At 37.7% G+C, this 14,012-nt stretch overlaps 1 protein-coding gene across 1 annotated transcript; it reads right to left on the bottom strand.

Moving 5' to 3' along the window:
* Positions 1–1,313: 1,313 nt before the first annotated feature.
* Positions 1,314–9,315, bottom strand: LOC127167589 (protein mono-ADP-ribosyltransferase PARP14-like). The gene is made up of 8 exons (XM_051113716.1): positions 9,118–9,315; positions 8,768–8,989; positions 8,625–8,682; positions 8,304–8,450; positions 8,151–8,210; positions 7,707–7,883; positions 4,411–4,593; positions 1,314–1,594 (listed from the first exon to the last, which is right to left on the bottom strand). Exons 1-8 carry the CDS (start codon positions 9,313–9,315, stop codon positions 1,314–1,316), a joined length of 1,326 nt encoding a protein of 441 aa, XP_050969673.1.
* Positions 9,316–14,012: the final 4,697 nt, after the last annotated feature.

The following is a 14,012-nucleotide window of genomic DNA, read 5'->3' as shown; positions in this document are numbered from 1 at the left end:
TGATCGCAAAAAAATCTATTCTTTGCATGTGGAAGAATAAGTCAGTTTTTTTACACTTGTGTAGGTGTGTTTTGTCTTGTTTTGTGATTGTGTTTTTTTGTATGTCTGAAAATCGAAAAATGACCTCAATAAATATAATTTTAAAAAAAACAAAAAAACAAGTGAATGGATTTTTATCATTGTAGGGTGGTTGTGTCCACACACTGCTAAGACACATTTATATGCAAACACCATGTAAAAGTTAATTTTGGGTCAGATGTTTCCTTTCATTATTAAAGTAATTATTTTCAGATAAAGTGTTAAGTTGTTGTGGGTTCATAAGTTTCCCTGAAGTATTTCCAGTTAATGTTTGAAAGAATTGCATTGCTTCTGAAAATTGCACAAACTCAGATGGTTTCTTCATGATAGTTTGATGCGGACATGAGAAGGAAATGTTGTAATATGTCCAAAACACATTCAATTGCATAATCTGGAGCACTAGTTAGTTGTGAAATAAAGCATGAAAACATATCACCTAAAGATAGAAATAAGAGATGACTGACTGGACAATGTCAGAGGATTTGGTGTGGAACAGATCCTGAGTGTCATTAGCCCTTCGTCATTAGGACCTTTTCAGATCAATCATAACAATCATAATCTGACACAGATGACACAATTACTCCGGCTGTTTAAGGAAATCATGAAATGTCTAAAGTTGTCTAATACAATGTCTCTGGGCCAAAAGCAGCTGCATGAATGTGAACGTTTGACAGGAAAATGAAAACATCAACAAAAACACTGACTGTGTATACCTCTCCATGTTCACATGAAGCACCGGTAGGCATAGCCATTTAGAGATCATTTCTGGTTAATGACATCACAGATGGTATGTTGAAAGTGATGTGTCAATGGTGCCTTACCAGTAAAAAGGCAGAACGTCAATGCCCATTTTTATATTTAAGGCTATTTTATCTTGTAAAATCAGTATGCATGACTGTGAATTTGAAAGTGAAAGTAAAATGCGAGCACACATTTCACAGTGATTTCAATGCATGGCTCCTTGATGCTCATAAAATCTATACAAAATAATCACCCAACTATGTAATTGTAAGAGAACATAAAATCATTTAAATATATATTTTTCCTCCCATCTCAAAATTTTTCCATCACCATCTTTTTAGTGGCTTCGTAGAACACATGATTTCCTTCTGAAGATAGTATTCGACTTCAGGCACATCTCTAAATGATTACATTTAAATGTAAAATCAGCTATTTAACTAATAACTGTTTAAAAATCATCTAGATCTCAGGCCAGTCTTGGTCTTTGCTAAAGTTCATTTGAATGTGATGAGGTAGTCTGGATAAGCCTGGCAGTCGTGGAAAACCACAAACATGGAGGGATTCAGTGTATTATCCACCACACTGTCATAGAGGTCGTCAGGTGCCACACGAACAGGGGGTGTCCTCATGTCTGCCTGACCCTGAGTGTGGTAACCTGTAAACACACGAGCCACAAACATGACCTGAGTCCCGTCTTCTGCAGGAACCACATAAGTCGAATTGGCAGAGTAGCTGGCTTTCACAGCGAAGTACGCCCCATGACCGAAGGAGGTGGCTGAGAAACGTATAAAAAGTCATCAATATCAGTCGATTAGTCTTCAGACTAAACAATCAATCAGAAGATGATAAGTTGGCTATATACTAGCTATTAACATATAAAGAGTAAGTTCTTCCAATGAAACAAAGGTAATGTTCACTCAAAAATTACAAGTCAATAATGACTTCCTGTTCAAAACCTGACATTTTGGGGAGTATCAGTGAACCACAAGCTAACTTTAGAGTTGGTCCTACCACAGTTCTTCCATGACTTCAGAAGACTATAATTGAGTCATATGAACTTTACATTACATTACTTTTTGTCATTTTTGGACCTTCACAGATCACTATGAACCTAGCATTTACTGGAAAAGCTACAGGTTTGGAACAACGCAAGGTTGTTTAAATAGGAGTAGTTTGTACAGTATTATTTTCCATAGAATTTACTGAAATAATTGGATATAAATCAAAAACCAAATGTAAAAAAAATATTTGAACTTGATCTCAAAATAAGAAAACAAACATTTATACTTTAGATAACTTCTACAGTATGTTCTATAATCCTATTATGGCATTTAATCTCTTATATAATCTCAAATAAAGACCAGGTCCTGCTAATTTTACTCGATGCAGTGAATATGACAGAAGTATTGCTGCATCCGAAGTCAAATACTTCCCTACTATTTAATATAAAAAAAATAGAATGCCAAAAGTGTGGTATGTCCAAATTCGTAGTATTTGAAAAACAGTAGGTGAAAAGTACCCGGATGACCTACAACTTCCGCCCAGTCCGCAGTTGATGGACAGTTTACCATTCCATGAGACCAAGGGAGAGGATTTATAAATGGCAGTGATAATACCCATATTCATACTATATAGAACGTACATTTTTAACTGTTCTGAAGTAAGTTCAAATTCAAATGTACTCAGACAGTATGCAATTTCAGATGCACCTTATGTGAGCACAGGAGCTACATTCACAGCAATGTCAAAATACTACTAATCCCACTAATGACACTTATTGGCCTTGGTAATATATCTGTCAAAATTTTTGGATGGACTATTTTTTAAATGAATGAACCTTTAAAATTGTAATTACCATTTTGCCCAGCAAGACTGTGATTAAAGTTTGTCTTCATGATGGCTGAGCAGGACGCCTCTGATGTACCATGATAAAGTTTCTTTTCTGCTGCTCCCATGGGGCCATTTTTGTTCTCCAGCTCTTTTTTTACACACCTCGTATAACCGCCGAAGATTAATGTTCTGGAGGCGCTCAATCTATTGAAGTACAAACAGCCAAGTACATACAGGTGCATTTAAAAAAATTGGAATATCATGAAAGAGTTCATTTTTTTTTTGTAACTTGTTTTAAAAAACGAAACTTTCATATATTCTAGATTCATTAAATTCAGTATCTCAAAATATTAGAATATTTCCAAAGATCAATAAAAAAAAACGGATTTGCAAAAAAGAAAAGTTTAAAGTATGTTCATTTATGCACTCAATACTTGGTCAGCAGCACATATTACAGCAAATGACTTGCTCCTAGCACAAATTACAGCATCAGAGAAGTGTGACATGGAAGTGATCAGCCTGTGGCACTGCTGAGGCACTATTGAGCTATCATCTATCACTATCATCACTGACTTCAAAAACTTCACACTGGACTTCAAGCAGCTTGGATTCTGTGCCTCTCCAGTCTTCCTCCAGACTCTGGGATCATGATTTCAACATGAAATGCAAAATTTACTTTTATCTGAAAAAAGGACTTTGGACCACTGAGCAACAGTCCAGTTCTTTTTCTCCTTAGTCCAGGTAAGATGCTTCTGCCGTTTTTCTGTTTCAGAAGTGGCTTGGTAGCCCTTTTCCTGAAGACGTCTGAGTGTGGTGACTCTTGATGTGGTAACTCCAGTTTCCTACTCCTAGTGAAGCTCTCCCAAGTGTTTGAATCGGCTTTACTTGACAGTTTTCTCAAGCTTGCGGTCATCTCTATTCCTTGTGCACCTTTGTCTACCCAATTTCCTTCCAGTCAACTTTGCATTTAATATGCTTTGATACAGCACTCTGTAAACAGCCACCCCTTTCAGTAATGACCTTCTGTGACTTACTCTCTATGTGAAGAGTGTCAATGATTGTCTTCTGAACCATTGCCAAGTCAGCAGTCTTCCCCATTAGTGTGGTTTCAAAGAACAAGAGATACCCGGAATTTATACTGTAAATGCAAATTATATCAATAATATGGTCAGACGATTAGGTCTAGAATGCTAAACCATTGTCTTTCTCACCTGTTTGCGAAGTGCATCTTGTGTCAGTCTAACGACCTCATTCACTCCATCTTTCAGCCCTTTCACTACGCATCTATCAGAGATGCTCATATCTAACTGCAGGTGCAGTGAATTCACTTTAGAGAGCAGCTGGTCCATCTCATCATGAGTGAGGCGTTCAATGTCATAAGGAAAGAAAGTGTGTGCAAAGCACTGACTGTCATACACTCGCTGAAGTTCTCTGCAGGCATCAGACACATCGTTATCGGTGTGACCAATGATTAGAAATGCTGCTCTGCTCACTGTGTCAGGCAAAGATGTTACTAAAGAACTTAAGTCAATTTGTCCTGTAAGGAATATGATCTACTCAATGTAGTCGAAGCCCTGTGTCTGCTAGTGATTGCACTGCACACTCTGGGGGTTGCACTGGTCGGTACTAGTGGTGCGGGAGCTGAAAATGTTTAAGTGCAAAATTGACAATGGACGTCTTGTGAAGACAAACATTTTTATAATGCATGAGATGGACACGTTTAATTAAAAAGTTATTGTCTCTGCACAGTTTTATCCTCACCTGTCAACAGTGTACCAACACCAAAGATTTGGAGTGCCACTCTTTTGAACTCCAGGAAAACGTTAATCTTAAGCAGTATGATGCGAATATTTTTGAGATGTTGAAGATTTGCTCTTTGTATACCTTGCTTTACTCCCTCTAGAATGGACCTGGCCACCACACTGGGATCCAAACCTCCTTTTCCTGCAAAGCCCACAAATTTAACTTGACATAACCATTTATGATGCCAAAACATTCCTACTATTCCATTCAGGTATGTTATGATAAACTGCTAAACAAGTATATTAGATGAAACCTAAATACATTGCTAAAAAATGAGGGGTCACTTAATCATTATAGCACATCAAAAGAATTATACTTCAGATATATCAATCTGTCTACTCAGGAAGCATATAGGTGATTCTGCTTTGGTGCAAATGAAAATGACAAATTCCCAAAAGAGAATGGTTTTGAGTTTAAAAAATTAAAAATAATAAAATAAATAAATAAAACAACAAGTTAAAGTTGAAGTTTTGCAGGTGGTGACCACAGACAATTGCTCTCTTCTTATGCTTCCTGACTGATTTGTCCTTGGAATAAATCCTCTGAATCACTATCAGATCTTAGACTTGTGCCTGGGTTCCTCCTGATGCATGGCAATGTCGGACCTCATGTGACCAGAGACTGGATCATGAAGGCTTTGATGTGGCCCTCACATTCCCCAGACCTCAATGCAATAGAAAACTTATGGGACTGGGGTGCCCAATCCTGTTCCTGGAGATCAAAGTTCAGCTCCAATCTTGATCAAACACAACTGAACCAACTAATTTAGATCTTCAGGAGCAGCAGTTCTTAATCCTGGTCCTCCCGACCCCCAGCTCTGCATATTTTGCATGTCTCTCTTGTTTAACGCACATGATTCAAATCACCAGCTCGTTAAAAGAAAGCTCTATGAATGAACTGTGCTCCAGTTGACATGGACCCTACACAGTGTTCACTGCAGTCTACTCCCTGCACACAGGAAATCGGCTGAAGTTTACTTTACTTAAGAACACAAATTTTATGCTACACTGCCTACAGCGTCTTCATACAGACAAATCTTACTACAGAAATGTGAAGGGTTATTTCACCATAATCATGAGATTTGCATAGTAGTCACATCTTACATACTTTAATACCCTTTGAATGGAACATATACACTTTTAAAAATAAAGGTGCTTCACAATGCCATAGAAGAACCTTTTTTTTTGTCTAAATGGGTTCATAAAGAACCTTTAACAAAAGGTTCTTTGTGGCGAAATAAGGTTCTTCAGATTATAAAAAGGTAAGAAAGAGATGGTTCTTTATAGAACCTTTGACTGAAAGAGAACCAAAAATGGTTCTTTAAAGAACCTTTGACTTTATTTTTAAGAATATGTTCTTTGAACTGGAATCATGGTGGAAAATGTGATTCTAACAGGGCATTGCTGTGAAGAACAAAATGACTAAAGCGCTAGGAGAAATGTATGAAATGTGCAGAGTGGGAAGTCACTAAGAACAGGATTAAGAACCACTGTTCTGGAGCATTTGATGGGTTTGATCAGGGTTGGAAAGGAACTCTGCAGGATATGCATCTTTGCATTGAGGCTCGCTACACAGGCTGTCCAGGAGCCCATTGATGCCCTGATCCAGGTCTTGCAAGGAAATCCCACAAAATCATCTAGCATGCTAAATATCTTTGATGAAACTGGTTCATCAGCCTGTAGTTTTTTACTTTAACATTTTCACAGTCCTCAGTTGGTGTCAGATGTCATGACATTTTATTGAACTAAATATTTTCAACTTTTTCAGTTCAATGAGAGAGCAAGGCATGTGTTGCTAAATGCATTAATCATCTCAGTTGAAGAAAAACAGCATTATAAAGCAGCAACATGGCAATATTCATGATACTAAAAGGTGTGGTCACACAAAATGGAGCAAAATATTTCAGAACAGACCATCACCCAAAATATCAGATGTCAGAACAGCTAATTACACAAACAGCTTCACCAGAAGAAAAACACTAATTTCTTCCCAATGTCCATTTCAAAAAAACAAAATATTTCAGAACACAACATCGCACAAACAGCTTGCAGAACTAATTTCTTCCCAATGTCCATTTAAAAAAACAACAACTTCTGTTTTGCGTGTTGCTTTGCGTCATTCCAATTCCACTTCTTGCATGTGTTTTCGTGACAAACTGTGGTTTGGAGACCATGTAGAGTCATTTGGTGACAGAGTTGTTGTCAGCTTGTGTAGTGTGTGACCAGCAGTTGCGGATCATTTACGTAGTTTCATGTAGTGTGAACACCACAACAACTTAAAGACTGACAACAAGTCATGTAGTCTAATCAGCACAGCGATCTGCCAATGTTTAAAGTCATGTAGTGTGAACTTCGCTTAAGAGTGCTGATATTTCACCAGTATCAGCTCTCTGCGTATTCTAGACAGGCTGTCAGTCAGTTCTGTCAGCAGGTGGCAGCAAACAACTGTCTTTGTGAGTGAGTCAACTATTAAGTTTAAAAATGCTAATTCATTTATGAATGACAAGTTGTTTAAATGAATTTAGCTTTGAGGGCCACTTTACAAAGCTTAATTGACATTCTATGCATCACCTCAGTAACACTGAAACTGATGTTTCACTTCATAGAGATCAATGGCGTTGATTCAATGCATTTACCAGCGCTGACACCATCATGGGAAATCCCCTTAAATGTTGAAAACATACTTTGACAAATATATCGCTGTCATCTTAGAACAACTGTGGAAAACTTATTTTTCACTAATATATGACTTGACCTGAAGAAGGACAGACACAGGTAATTGCATACACTCAACTGATCTTTCTCTCTCTCTCTCTCTCTGTTCAACTCAAATCTATGGATCTTCTGTACAAATCTCAACTTACTTAACATTTAATACATGCATTTAGTTTAAAATTATGAAAAAAAAAAAACACAACTTTGCGGTTATTGTGGTTGCTTGTCATTCTCTGCAGTTGTCAGTATTGGTATTTCAATATTGCGGTTACTGCGAAAACCCTACTTCTAAGAAATCCATCCAGATAGGATGTCTTGGATTGTCAAATTATTATGAAATCGTGCATATTATTATGAAACTGTCATTATTTTCAAGAAGGTCCTGATCATTGCAATGAATATCAGGGTTAGGTAAGATTCTATTCCTTTTTCAACTACATTAAAATGTTTGTTAGATTAAATTTATGTTGACTTAACAAAATCTTAATATTTAAAATAGTCAAAAGGTCAAAATATGTAAGTAATAATAAAGGTACTGACCAGCGCAGATCGCAGGAATAGCCACAGACCTGTAGCGGCCCCATTCACATTGAACCACTATTTCTTTTGCCAAGGTCTTGATAACAGCAGGGTCCCTCAGTCCACAAACATGCATGATGGTCTTACAAGGGAAACCTCCTGGCAGGGTTGTGAAGATCTTCCCCCTCGCTACCTGAGCTGGAAAAATATTTAGGGGTAGTGTAAGATTACATATCTTATATTTCAAATATATATTTCATTAATTAAATAATGTATCTATTTTTAAAGTGCCATTTGGTTTTCTGTATCTTTTTATTTATTATTTTTTATTTGGTTTATTTGATTTGGTTAAGTGTATGTAGGTTCTTCAGCCTTTCTAAAATCATACCGTTTCTAATGAAGGTATGTTATTCTGTTTTATTTGAGTTAATTTTATAAAAGGAGGCTGTAGTTTATTGTTCTTACCCCCTGTTAGTTGAGCCTGGATTTGAAGTCCTGCCTTAGTAAGGATGTCCTTACACACTCCTGTGATGGATAGGTTAAGAAAATACTCTCTAATGGTCTAAATGATACATCAAGAATGTTTTGGTTATTATATTAAGAAATCTGTGTGAATACCAGCTGTCTGGAAGTCCTTAAAGTCAGTGGTGTTCACAATAGCATCAGTAGTCTCATTAGTGATGTCTCCAAACACTAAATGGACTTCAATCCCATCTACTGCCATGATGATTTCATCAAGGTCAGAGGTCAGTGAGTGAAACAGAGCTGTGGTGGCAGTGAAAGATGAGTATACATGTAAGAAACCTTGGCTGATTCTGTGAAGTGTGGGATTTTCAGATGCCACAACAAATCCCTTGTGCACATGAGTACTCTTAATAGATTACTGGATCAAAATAACAAAGCTCAATGAATATAATATATAATTCTTGAATCTCTTACCTTGTCCTGTGTTGTCTACCATTTCTGCACTCAGATTCCCACAGACAGTCCGGAACATCTGCAAAGTATTTCCAAATTAGGGTTAGGAATAAACATCACTGCAATAAACATTGATGCAGAAATTTTGTATAGATACATCTTACCTCTTCAGAATTTGGGTAATTAGGCATTATTGAGATACAAATGGTGTGCAGATGACCAGTGGGTCCAGATAAAAATTTGCAGATCTCATGAGTAAGAATATTAACGGCATCTTTGACCGGTATTGACAGCACTATGCTGGGTCCAATTACTGGCAATGCAACTGAACCAAAAGAGTTCTGCTCACATAGCTGAAAAACTCGGCAAAGTCCAGAGCTAAGTGCCTAAGACAAGATCACAACATCAAATTAACTTTATCAGTTCAATAGCAGAACTACCAAACCAATTTTCTGTAAATCCCATCCATTAAATCTTATCAAAGCACATTCTCAGCTCTTTTTTAATGTCATACCTTTTCACTGATGTGCTTATTTCCTTTTGGTGCACATTCTATGAAGAAAACCTTGGAGCATCCCAATGCTGGTGTCGCATCCACCACCAGCACTTCTCCAGGCTTAAGAGTGTGATGTCCTTTGGCATTGTTGAAGTTATTTTGAAGCTGCTGTCCTGCTTTATTCAACAGGGATGATCCAATCAAGGTTGAGGTCATGTTTGAAGTCTGAAGTCTCAAGCATAACTGGGCTGCGGAGGCTCTGCTGAAGTCGGTTTTGGAAGTGCTGTATACAACCACTTGATTCCAAAAAGGTTATAGATAGATAGATAGATAGATAGTCTTTATTGTCCCATAAGGATATTCTTTTTCACACAGTCGTCATATTTCCAGAAAATACAAGATATAGCAGCAACATAACATATGACATATAGCATATCACATATAACATATGAACACACACCACCCTTCCCCCCTCTAGTTTCACCCCCTCCTCAACACAGTGCAGGCAAAAGGTGAACAGTGCAGACAAACATTACACAGAGGAGGGATAATTGTCACAAGAGTTTGTTTAGAGCAGTGATGGCGGATGGTACAAAACTTTTCTTAAAGTGGGCTTTTTTCCAGTCCAAGGCTCTGTATCTGCGGCCAGACGGAAGTAGAGTGAAGAACCGGTTCAGGGGATGATCAGGGCATTTTTTGCTATGGTGGGGGCAAAACCGTGTGGTAGCTGTGTCATTTGCATCAGTGAGGCTGGGGGTGGGAAGCTGTATTATCTTAGATGCTAAGTGTGAGAATTTAATGAGTTTGTTCTTACTGGTGACACTTAGTATGGTGAAGAAACATGGGGAGCAGTAAAGTAGAAGAGGTTGGATAATGCTTTTGTAAAGTAGCAAAAGGAGATGTGGGGCGACATGCAGAGATCTTAATTTGCGTATCGCAGCACAGTCTCTGTTGTGCACGTTTCTGTGTGATGGTGACATGTTCATTGAAGTTGAGCTTATTATCAATGGTGAGTCCAAGGTATTTGAAAGTGCTGACCTGTTCAACTGGTTGACCATGGATGGTGATATGGGTGAATCCAGGAGGTGATTTTGATGCATGGATGACCAGTTCTTTTGTCTTGTCAGTGTTAAGTTGAAGATAGTTATCAGAGCACCACAGTGTGAAATCTGTGATGGACTGGTGGTATGCTGTGATGGAGCTGTTATCTTTTAGTAGACCTACTATGGCTGTGTCATCTGCATATTTGTAGTAGGTGGTATTATAAGAGTGCGATGTGATGGGATCCTCTTCTCTTTGATTCTTGTGCTAATTTTAAAAGCTCTTTTTCACCTGCATGGACCTCTTTCTCAGGACCCTGCAGAAGGAGAACACCTGCATGTGCCTGTGTGATCTTAAGGGCAGGTAAATTAGACTCTATGTATGCCTCAAACTGCTCTTTGATGAGGTCAAATTGTTTAGACACACGACACTCTTGTTGAATCTGCTGTTTGTCCTGCAAGCTGCTTACAACTTTTAAAACCTTCTCCACTTCTTTACTTTCTCCAGCCATCACAGATAAAGATGTTGGTTCTTCAAAATAGATTTTTAAGTCAGCAGGGCAGAGTTTTCTTTCAGAATTGCAGATTTGTCTCTTTCAACCTCGAACTGGACAATATAGAGTGACTTTAGAGTATCATACAATTCGTCCAACACAAATTCCCAATTTTTCAGGGAAAGAACATCTTCGGCTGCCAAGGCCCTCACCACCAACAACTCTTTAGAGTCAATGTCAAACTCAAAGGTGCTGTGGAGATTGCAGAGAGTTGTTTCTTCAAATATTGCTTTTTTACATTCACTGAGGAAGCGTAGTAGATAATGATCCAGTTTATATATATATATATATATATATATATATATATATAATAAAATTAAGAATAATAAAACAACATTAAAGATGTGATGTAAATGTTTTATTTAATGGCCTCAGAAGAAGAATTTTCTCAGCTACAAGGTATAAATCTACATATATCTTTTCTCTTAGTTCTCTAAGTCTCTCTTAGTTATTGTGGCCAGTGGGCTCCCGGTCATGAATAAACTTTCTTTCAGTTTTTATCCTGCATTTGGCAACTCAGTAAGAAATATGAAAATGTAACCAACAGGTTGAAATTAAAAAAAAAAAAAAAAAAAAAAGTAGCAGATGTGCGCGACCAACTGAGGTTTAGATAAAGGGGTTTGAGGTAATGATAATCAACATTTAACCTGGTAAAAATATATATATATATATATATATATTCATTTAATGTTATCTGTGTTCTCATTTTTTTCGAAAAATAAAAATTTGTATACTTCTTAAGCACAAAAGCGCGTCCATGGGTCTGTCTTGAACGATTTGTTCATTTTGAACAAATCTTTAATGTGACTTGGGAAGAACGAGTCGTCTCGGGGACTGATTTGTTCAGTCGCACATGCGCAACATCCTATTAGGTTCTGCACTGGAATTAGTTCACCTGTTTCGAGTCTTTGGGTTTTTCCGAGTCGTTCGTTCACCTTATGGGGCTGTCACGTGATGCTGATTTTGCTAAAATGAATGAAATGACTCGAAAAAAGATTCGTCCATTTTGCTGAATGAGACTCAAAGGTCTGAGTCGGTAAAATGATCCGAACTTCCTATCACTAACGTTACTACGAATCACGTCTAAATTCATCGTCTGTGTACTCCGGCTCAAAAAGGTAGAGTATGGCAAAAAACTCCGCCTTATTTTCTTCTACAACTTCAGAATCGTCCAACATCGTTGTACCTTTTTGTTAGTAAACAGCTTTTGACTTACTTGCACTTTCTTAGTCTTTGCACGTTCACTTTGTAAACACTGGGTCTGTAGTTCTGCTTATGTTCGGTGTGACCTTTCGACATAATTCAATAGTATGTCTTGAACGTGCATCCCAGAGCCTGTGCTACACAAGCTTTTGTGCTTAAAAAGTACACACATTTTTGTTTTCCGAAAAAAACGATTGTTTCGCTAGATAAGACCCTTTTTCCTTGGCTGGGATCGTTTAGAGTCCTTTGAAGCTGCATTTAAACTATATTTTGGAAGTTCAATATCGGGGGCACAATTGAAGTCCATTATATGAAGACAAATCTTGAAATGCTTTCCTCAAAAACCATAATTTCTTTACGACTGAAGACAGAAAGACATGAACATCTTGGATGACAAGAGGGTGAGTAAATTATTTGTAAATGAAGTGGACTTCTCTTTTAATGCTAGTATGTTATATTGTTATAAAAATGTTATAGTTTTACTCTTAAGTTATTAGAATTACCTCTTTTTTCGTTCATATAAATATTTTTTTTTTTGCTCTCTGGAAGGTGTTTTTTTCCCTCTAAAATTGTGATGATTTTGGCTCACATTTAACAAAAACCCACCAATTCACTATCTCAACAAATTAGAATACTTCATGAGATCAATAAAAAAAACACTTTTAGTGAATTGTTGGCCTTCTGGAAAGTATGTTTATTTACTGTATTTGTACTCAATACTTGGTAGGGGCTCCTTTTGCTTTAATTACTGCCTCAATTCGGCGTGGCATGGAGGTGATCAGTCTGTGGCACTGCTGAGGTGGTATGGAAGCCCAAGTTTCTTTGACAGTGGCCTTCAGCTCATCTGCATTTTTTTGGTCTCTTGTTTTTTATTTTCCTCTTGACAATACCCCATAGATTCAGGTCTTGTGAGTTTGCTGGCCAGTCAAGCACACCAACACCATGGTCATTTAACCAACTTTTGGTGCTTTTGACAGTGTGGGCAGGTGCCAAATCCTGCTGGAAGATGAAATCAGCATCTTTTCTTGGTAAACGGGTGCAGTGACTTTGGTTTTCAGAAAACACAGTGGACCAACACCAGCAGATGACATTGCACCCCAAATCATCACAGACTGTGGAAACTTAACACTGGACTTCAAGCCACTTGGGCTATGAGCTTCTCCACCCTTCTGTAAGATGTGAAATTATTTCCTCATGAATTTAAAGTCCAGGAACTCTGACAAAAGCAGATGCCATGTAACAAAACAATAAAACTAATCTGGAGAAGAGATCTTCAAAGAGGGCAAACAACACCACCCCCTTGCTCATTTACGACCCCCTTCCTCCCTCTCCTCTCCCCTCCCTGCATCTCACTCCTTTCCCCCCAAAAGATTCCACTGAAAGTCAATAAGAATGTCAATATACTACATGTGTTACATCTTGTGAATATGTTGAGGTATTTTACACTTATATTATGTGGAAGATTGAAAACTTTTGTAGAACTGTGTTTTGCTGCTGAGGAGTGTGTTTTCCCCTTAGGGTCGGGTGAGAATCTCCAGCCAGGTGTAACCCTGGGTCACGAGATCTCCCGACTAACCAAAAAAAACACTGATTGGAAGATTTGTTTGTTTTGGTCTAGGTATATAAGCAAAGTGACAAAACACTACTTGGGGATTCTGTATTCAGAAGAACCCCACACTGTGTGTGAGAGTCTCTGGAGCTTTGCCTCCAAACCTCTCACATGCTGTTGTGTATTTCTCTGCGGTCAGGTATGCATCTCCCACTCTTAGATTTGTCTTTGAGTAATTGATGTTATGAATTGGAACTGAATTTAATTCTGAATTTGATTCTCATTGTTAAACTATATAATTGGCATGATACATTTTTACCTGACAAATAAAACATTATATTTGATTTATTCTGATCTCTTCTGAAATCATTATTACAAGTAGATTGCAAGGCTTTTGTTACCGCAAATTATGGCCAGGATAGAGCAAACTGCAGGCTCAGGACTAAATGGAGCAGAAAAGACTAAACATGCATTAAACCTTCAACCAGACAACTGGACTCCACGTTTGGGCCAGTGGATGGATCCTTACACTTCCTCCAGACTCTAGGACCTTGGCTTCCAAATAAA

This window comes from Labeo rohita, chromosome 7 (genome assembly GCF_022985175.1).
Source record: "Labeo rohita strain BAU-BD-2019 chromosome 7, IGBB_LRoh.1.0, whole genome shotgun sequence".
In the NCBI taxonomy this organism is placed as follows: Eukaryota; Metazoa; Chordata; class Actinopteri; order Cypriniformes; family Cyprinidae; genus Labeo; species Labeo rohita.
The sequence above is the reverse complement of the archived record's forward strand: the minus strand, read 5'-3'. Positions and strand labels throughout refer to the sequence as shown.

Bases quoted from the DNA above. Each gene is read 5' to 3' on its own strand.
- LOC127167589 (XM_051113716.1), bottom strand. From the start codon at position 9,315: ATGACCTCAACCTTGATTGGATCATCCCTGTTGAATAAAGCAGGACAG. The intron at 8,683-8,767 runs GTAAGATGTATC...AATACTTTGCAG, and splicing joins ATTACCCAAATTCTGAAGAG to ATGTTCCGGACTGTCTGTGG. The intron at 8,451-8,624 runs GTAAGAGATTCA...CTGCCACCACAG, and splicing joins GGTAGACAACACAGGACAAG to CTCTGTTTCACTCACTGACC.